This window comes from Sinocyclocheilus rhinocerous, unplaced genomic scaffold (genome assembly GCF_001515625.1).
Source record: "Sinocyclocheilus rhinocerous isolate Xijiao unplaced genomic scaffold, SAMN03320098_v1.1 scaffold1314, whole genome shotgun sequence".
NCBI classification, from domain to species: Eukaryota; Metazoa; Chordata; class Actinopteri; order Cypriniformes; family Cyprinidae; genus Sinocyclocheilus; species Sinocyclocheilus rhinocerous.
Genome location: NW_015644118.1, coordinates 682089 through 690850, shown reverse-complemented (window position 1 = coordinate 690850; position 8762 = coordinate 682089). Strand labels below are relative to the sequence as shown.

Sequence of the window (8762 nt, the reverse complement as noted above, 5' to 3'; positions counted from 1 at the left end):
GAATCGTTTCGAAATCATTGGCAAATGACTCTAATATTAAATGTATATTCTGAGAAAATTACAATATTTTTTCTGGCCTTAGATGCATTTAAACCTGTTATAGAGGACTCCAACACAATATTAGGACACTTTAAAATACCATATGACCTGCTCTTTAATTAAAATAAATAATTTGTAGTAATTATTTGAAATTTATATAGTATATTTTTCTGAAAGACATAAAATGCTGCAAAAAATAAAATATACTTAATGTATTTCTTTTTAGTGGCAGACCCAGTGAAAATGGTAAATAAAAATCTGAATGACTGATCCAACTGGGACAGCAGAAAAAAATCCTTATTCTTGAGCGCTGTCATAGTGGTGATAAAGTTACCTTCAAATTAGGGGTGTGCGATATCAAGATTTTTCATTGTGGATGATAAAAATGTCTCAATGATCTGCTTTTGTAGAAATATTGCAGTATCGTGCTACAGTGCAGATTCTATCAGTTGTAGTTCTGGCGCCTCTGTCTCAATATACTGTACAACGCGACATACATTCACATCAAATGTTAACTCAGCGGTACAGTTACACTCACGGGACACTGCACTTATTCACAATCACAAAAGTACATTATTTGAATGTACTTTAAAGCCTTGCTGGTTAAACATTTCATACGTGTGCTGCTCTGACATGCGCTTTTTCTGAGCGTGTACACCTGAAGCACACGCACACTTATAAGCCTGTCATACCTGCGCCTGATTACTGGACTGAGTTATCTTTTGCGTCTGATTGTGCTAATACTCTCAAAAACACACAAGGTTTACATATAAACACAGTTGGTTATGTCTAAAATTAAAGTAAACAATTGGATGTGTGCCTGTATATTAGATGCGTGCAGCTCTTAAAAGGTACAGCAGACTTATTGTACTAAACATGCTGACACTTGTCATTAAAGGGATAGTTCACCCAAAAATTTAAATTCTGTCATTATTTACTCTCTCGTTGTACCAAACCTGTATTAATTTCTTTCTTGTGCTAAACACAAAAGAAGATATTTTGAAGAATGTGGGTAACCAAACCATTGCTGTTTGGTTACCCACATTCTTCAAAGTAACTTTTATGTTCAAAAGAAGAGAGAAACTCACTGAGGTTTAAAACAACTTGAGAGTAAGTAAATGACACAATTTTAATTTCTGGGTGAACTATCCCTTTAATGTTAATAAAACAACAAAACACAGAGAAAAATAACTCACTGCTCTTGACTGAAGAACTTTAATACAGTTGCTTTAATAAGAATCAATGTATAATTTAAACAGTTAAGTGTATATAGTGTTTTATTTTTATTTTATTTGTTCATTCAGTTTCTTGAATGCTACTGCTAAATACACCTACTGTACCTGAAAAATAAAGCACTGTTTGTTTTATTTGTATATTATGTGTATTTGTAATATCTTCTTCTTTGTTCTTATTTTTTAATAACAAAGATAAAATAATGACAAAAATTTTTATCTTCACCCACTTTGGCCTAAATGTCCGCCATTCTTTTTTATTTTATGATATTTTTGCCATATTGCCCACCCCTACTTCAAATGTCTGTACCAATAAACCAGATTATCCAACAACCTCTTATAAACATATCAGTAGTTTTACTGGTCCACTTGCTCAGCAAGATTCACCTAAAAATGTTGCTCTGGCCTGAGAGTAGGTGCCCTAAAAGTGAAAACTGACAGTTCACGCTAATGTCTGCAGCAATGTTAAGAATTCAGTGCGTACATGAATTGTCTTTTGCATTGCGCTCCAAAACATTTTGGAATGCATTAAATAAAATCTAGTTTGTGCAGCTAGTAGCATTTGAACTCACATACAGACCAAGAGTATGTTTTTCACCTTCTTGATTGAGAGACACCGTGATAAGTACTAAGAGATACACCGTGAGAAGTACTAACAGACTTCAGAAAGCTATTTCTGAAGTTAGGGGTGCACAGGGTAAACTAGTGGAGGGGTGGAAGGAGGAGTCCGATTTCACTTTTCTATCCTGTCGTGACTAGACTGACACCTCTCTAGCTGTCAGCAAGGCCACAGCGGTTTGAGCTGGGATGCATCAAGCATTCCTGCGTCACCGTTGCCGCAGCTAGCTATCCTGTTAATCTGCATGCTACACATTCTAGAAATTTCTATTGGGATAAGAGACTTAGCTTGTGCTTGCGGAAGGACATTAACTCACACGTTTCTAAGAACGCCCCGCAGAGAACAGGGCACAGTAATGCTGGCAGGTCAAGAGAGGCTCACACTAGGCTGCCAGCCTGTGTTAGTGTTCAGTAGAGCATTTGCACATTTTCAGTTCAGATTGTGATCTTTATATGAAAAACTACAATTAAGCACTGTTATATGTGCATTCAGATGTTGAATTTCAATAACATTTGCTAAAATAAGCTACAGTTGTTTGCTTAAGAGACACACAGAGTGTGAAAAAGACTCAGACCTGGTTTAGTATTTGAGTCCGGTGCAGAGGAAGATCTGTGTACTTTCCTAACAGGCTTGGATGGTTTCTTCTCTTTCACCCTGTCTCGCTCAACAGGCCTCTGCTTTGGTTTTGTGCTCTCTGCTGTGAAGGACAGAGAGGGAAGATTAAATTGGTTGACACAGTTTATCAGGGTTATTATCATTAACTGAAACTATTAAAAACATTTTAATTGAAATAAAACTGAAATAAAATAAAATATAAAAAATAAATGAAAAATTAGAAATGTTACATTGGCAACTAACTGTTGAAGCACTAAAATTACTAATAGGAAATAAATGAAAACTAAACAAAAACTGAAATAACAGTAAATTAAACAAATAGTAATATTTAAATAAAATAAAATTACTAAAATTAAAAAACTTTAAGTATAAAAATAAACGCTAATTCAAAATATAAATAAAAACTATATTATATAAATAATACTAAAATAACACTACTGTTCATTAAACTATACTCTTGACCATGCACATACTACCACACAACTGCCCACATTTACACATCAATAACTATTCAGTACTCAAACTGGCCCTTATAGTAGTAAAACAGGTAAAACTTCAATGATTCAATGAATATTCACATTATAAAAATTAAATAGTATAATATTATAATACACTTTTAACTGCCCTTAAGTGTCCTAAAGACCATCATTAGACTAATTTGACATCTAGTTGGTATGAGTGCATTAAGACGGGTGATTGATTCATTCTCGTAAATACTTTCAAACTAGGGTTGTGACGGTGAGGAAATTTTCCCACTGGTTAATCGACGTGTGACAACACCGGTAATACCGGTATCACTGCGGGGGTGGGGCGTTCCCTCTTTTCCTCGCTTTCCTTCGCTTTTAAAGGGGTCATATGATGCAATCTGATCTGTGATGCTACTGTCGTTCGGCACGCTGCATTGAGCAGCCGCGTTCAGTTTTTAATTGTAGTGTCTGTTCTTTTACTGAACTAAATGATTTTTATTACTATAAAAAATCTAAACGACGGTGGGGGTCAGTGACGCGGTGGGCAAGTGACGTAACCAGTGTTGCGGCTTAACACCGGTATCACCGTCAGCACCGTCTATCGCGGCAAGCCTATTTCAAACTACCCATTTTAATCTGTTTAAGTCAATTCAAAACATGGAACAGACAGAGTATGGAAGAAGGACATCTAAAACAAAATTTGATTTTTCTGTGATGCTAGAATCCTTATATAATTATAAAATAGACTGCTACAAATGTGTACCATATGGCCTCTTTAATGACAGCAACTCAAATCTATTGCAGGTCAACAGGGAATTAAGCTGCATTGTTATGCATATTATAAATGAGCTTGTTCCATAATGCTATTTTAAGGAATGGTTGAGCAAACTGATGCAATCCTTACAAATAACCTTGAAGAAAACTCCAAAGTACAGTCTGACATGAAAACTTGTAACTACAGCTGTGGCAGTATGCCTGGAAACTCTGAGCCAATTAGGAGCATGTAAGTCATCGTCCAAGAGCGGTTTGGATTAAGCATGCTTTTTGACCATACTTCATTCCAGCAGAAACACATGAATTCTGTAAGTTGTTTCATCTGCTTTGAGAGGCAGTTAAAACAGTGTCGTTGTCCTAATTCCCATTCGCTACTCATGCTTCCAGACTCAGAGGGCTTACAATGGGCAGTAAAATACAGCTCTGTCACATGAATGGATAAACATTTTAATTCCATTCCATATAAATAAATAAATAAATACCCAACTACGCTGCAATTAAGAGGATGACTCAAATGCAAAGCATATTTATAGCATCAGTGATTTTAAGATGACAACCAATGAGCTGTGTGAGATCGACATACTGTAACATTTTTGTGAGTACCTTAATTACACCACTCATGTAGTGTGAATGTGTTGTTTCTATAGCACAGACTAAGGCCCAATCCCAATTCTACCCCTTAGCCCTTTCCCTTTCCCCGTCTCGATTCTCTTTTGGTTGGAGGGGTAAGGGGAAGGGCCAGATAGCCCTTCAAACGAAGATTTTTCGGGACCCCGCTTCAAACGAAGGAGTATGAATTATCTCAGTGTAAACCGGCTACAGCGGCAACATGGCTGCCCGAGCATGGGCATTTTTGGCATTAAAGGGGTCATATGATGCTATTTTAAAGATCATTATTTTGTGTATTTGGTGTAACAGAATGTTGACGACATGCTTTAATGTTCAAAAAACACATTATTTTTCAAATACTGTACATTATTGTAGGTCCTCTATGCCCCGCCTCCTTAAACTAATAACAAAACAGTAGCTGATTCAGAAGTGCCAGATTGTCATAGCAAAGTCAGAATTACCTCCTCTCCTAGGTTCACGAAACGGTCATCCATAAAATGCATTGCTGTTCTGTTGCAAGTAATCTTATAGATTCCTAAATCATCTACTTCCGGAAGGCCAAATAAAGTGCTTTTGCTTTCGCACTGAAATACACAGCGTCTCCCTGACATGGCTGCATCAACACTACTGCTGTTCCTGAAACAACGCCTTCTTTCTTTGCGTGCACATTTGGGCGGCATTATGCTAATATTTCCACATAGTGACGTAGACATGTGGGGGGCGTGTTAGAATGAGCCGGTTTAGGAGGGCGTGGTTGACTCTTAACTTTTTTATTATAATAATTTATACTTTTTTATTGTATTACATATATTATAACATTCTGGAAAACTATGTATACCTGTAAGTTGTTTTGTCAGGTCTCTGTATATTTCCCTGCTTAAGTTCTGGAAGTCCTCCTCTGCCCACACTTTCCCATCAGGTGTGCGAATCTTAGTCTCACAGGTGTTGAAGCCTAGAAAACACAGAAGTGAGCTTCCTCTTATTCGACAACCTCATAAAACATTTATCTGATGCTTTTATCATAAGTATTTTCAAGTACACCTATTACTGGGACAGTACTCCTGGAGCAACCTAAGGATAAGGCTCAAGCTCAATGGTGAAAGCCTTTTCAGGGTTTTAACCTGCTACCTTTTGGTTACTAGCCCAACACAATGGAGTTTTCCTCTCTGTAGTCGAATTACCTTTGTAAATGGGCGCTGGAGGGGCTGGGGCCACTTTCCGAACTTTAGCAGTAGGTACTGTGGTACTATGTGCTGCCGCCCCAATACCCACAGGTTGCTCCAAGTATCCCAGCAGATTGTTTCTTTCTTCTGTCTCCTCCAAATTTTCCCTCTGTCTGCGGATTCTGTCTTTCAGCTTTTCCAGCTTTTCATCAGGTTGTCGACGTCGCAGGTTCTCCAGCCGTAGTGAAGCTGTGACTGAACTGGTGATAGATGTCATGGAAGTCTGGGATGTCTGAGCCTGTAAGTGTGTTCTGGGGTTGACCTCTGACCCTTGTGGGGCTTGGTCAGGTTGGTGAACGCCGTTGAGAGCAGACAGGTCATTGAGGTAGCGTACAGATGTGGTGTCAACAGCTGAGGAGCGTGGGCTGTCCAGGTCTGCAGTCTGCATGTCTCGGGTGTCACGCTGATAGACCAGCTGGCTTAGAGCAAAGTTAGGCTGAGGGATGCCCACCTCTGTTGGTAAGGAATGGGCTTCTGGTTCAGAGTGGGTCTGGGACACTGGCAGCGGTGATGCTTCCCTATATTGAATAAGAATAACAAAAAAAGACAGTTTATAAATAAAAGGCCAGTTTAATGTGAGGAGCATTAAAGGATTTCCAAGAAACAACCTACAATCATTATGGTTGCAATTGTTGCAATCATATATGGTTGCAAATACACACTTCAGCTTTAACCCATTAATTTTTTGCGGCTTTTACCTGTATGAAACGAGTGGTTCTCTGAACTCCACTGCACTGGGTTTCCTGGCGTTACAGTCCAGAGTGCTGTTCCTCAAGGGACTGCGGGAACTTTTGTCTGGACTGCGTCGACTCCGTGTTCTGGACTTTGATCCACTTTCCTCCACATGATGCCCATCTGTAGTAAATACATGGAAGACATGTAAACAATGGAAGTGGCAGAACTCTGAAGAATGTTGTACCATTCTTATATATATATATATACATATCATACACACACATACATATACACACACACAAAGAAAAACAAGTAGATAGAATAGAAAGCTAGTGTTTGTTTGTTTTTTGTTGTTTAAAAAAAAAAAAAATATATATATATTTTTTAAAGAAGTCTCTTCTCTACTTTTATTCAGCAAGGATGCGTTAATTTCATAAAAAGTGATAGTAAAGACTTATATTGTTAGAAAAGATTTCTATTTTAAATACAGGGTTTCTGCAGGATTTTTATGCTCAAATTTAAGACCTTTTTAAGACCTGCACAAATAAAATTAATACCATATGAGCGGGGTAGGGCAATGTCTATAGTACCATATTAAACTGCAAAATTGCTGTAAAAAGCATATTTTACAGTTCAGATACAAGTTTTCACAAAAACAAAAAGTTGTATAAAATGATAAACTTTATATTACAGCCTTTAAACTATTTTTAACAAAATGGATGAGTCAAAAATATTAATTACTATATTAATTTAAACAATTATTAACAATAAATTATTATATCATTTAAATAACATAAATTAGGGGTGTGCGATATTGACAAAAAATATCTCGATAATTTACAGGGATTTTATCGATAACGATAACTAGACAATATTTTGCTGAATGTGTTATTGTGCTGATATCTTATCTCTAATTGTGCTGACAGCTGACTCCTGAATGTTTTTTGTTCTACATATTCTGTATGGTCATTTCACAGCAGTGATAGAAATTAATAATTTCAAATTCTTGCATTTGGGCTGTTACCAAGCAAATGAAATCAGTATCAACAAAATTGATCTTTGCAATGCAGAGGAAACACAGAAGCTGCATTAGAAGTGACATTTAGATGCATTTACACACCGTTTAATGCAGTGCTGAGGGACATTAAATACTTTAACCTGCAGTTACAAATGCATAAATAATGTTTTGATATTTTAAACATAAAACATTGAAAACTGATGTTTGAAATTATTTTAAAAATGATACGGTACCTTAAATGTGAAATTAAAACTGCCCGTAGGTGGCAGCAATTCACTGCGATTGAACCGAATCATTTTGCACTCTAAATGCGCACGCGCACTAGTCTAACCTGCTAGACTTCATTAATGTATGCTGCACTCTGTAGGTGTTATGTTTGCTTTTCGCGATATACTCGATAATATCAAATCGCACATCGTTAAAACAACAATTACGATATTACCGCAGACCATACATATCGCACACCCCTATACTGTTTAGATTTTTATAATGCATTGTCTTCTTATCGATCCACCAGATCACATTTAAAGCTCTGCATCTTTGCAGGGTAAAAACATGGGTCGATTTTTGCATTTGTCTGAACTCTGAACAAAACATCAGTTTTATTGAAAATGCTCATTCATTCTGACAGCAGGTGGAGTGTTTGGTAGAATATAACTGTTTCCCCGGTAACAGCAGAACACAAAGCAGCGCAGCACCGGACTTTGAACATGCAGCGCTCATGTTTATTTAATGAAATCATAGACTTTTGAAGCTTAATTGTCACATACAGCCATATCGCAATTCTGGTCTTTCCGTCCCCAAATTTAAGACCTCTTGAAATCATAATTAAGACTTTCTTGTACAATTTAAGACCCTAAATTTGATACAACTAAATTTAAGACTTTTTAAGACTTTAAGACCCGCGGAAACCCTGAAATAAATGCTGTTCTTTTTCATTTTTATTCATGAAAGAATCCTGAAAAAAGTATCACAGGTTCCAAAAAATATTAAGTAGCACAACTGTTTCCAACATTGATAATAAATCAACATATTAGAATGATCTCTTAAGGATCAAGTGACACTGAAGACTGGAGTAATGATGCTGAAAATTCAGCTCTGATCACTGCAAATAAATTATATTTTAACGTATATTAAAACAGAAAACCAATATTTTAAATTGCAATAATATTTAATAATATTACTGTTGTTTTCTATATTTCTGATCAAATAAAAGCAGCCTTGAGCAGAAGAGACTACTTTGAAAACGTTAAAAATCTTACTGATCCCAAACTTTTGAAAAGCAGTAAATATATATACACATATATATATATATATATATATAGTGTATATACACACACACACACTCACACACATATACATACATATATATATATATATATATATATATATAGAGTCCTGTATACATATGGTTTTTTTGTATGTATATAATTTTTTCAATTCCACATTGAATTCTCACGTTGAATACCTGTAGAAAAATTAGGAACTTTA

The 8762-nt window shown here is 36.2% G+C and overlaps 1 protein-coding gene across 7 annotated transcripts in view; it reads right to left on the bottom strand.

Annotated features, from left to right (window-relative positions):
- The window catches only part of LOC107758004 (centrosome-associated protein 350), a 45149-nt gene that overhangs the window by 30984 nt on the left and 5403 nt on the right, over positions 1-8762 (bottom strand). For all 7 annotated transcript variants that reach the window (XM_016575627.1, XM_016575632.1, XM_016575629.1 and 4 more), the window contains exons 6-9: positions 6277-6433; positions 5537-6096; positions 5194-5307; positions 2465-2587 (exon numbers count right to left, since the gene is read on the bottom strand). In XM_016575627.1, the coding sequence (XP_016431113.1) occupies positions 2465-2587; positions 5194-5307; positions 5537-6096; positions 6277-6433 (954 nt within the window). The remainder of the gene's footprint in view (positions 1-2464; positions 2588-5193; positions 5308-5536; positions 6097-6276; positions 6434-8762) is intronic.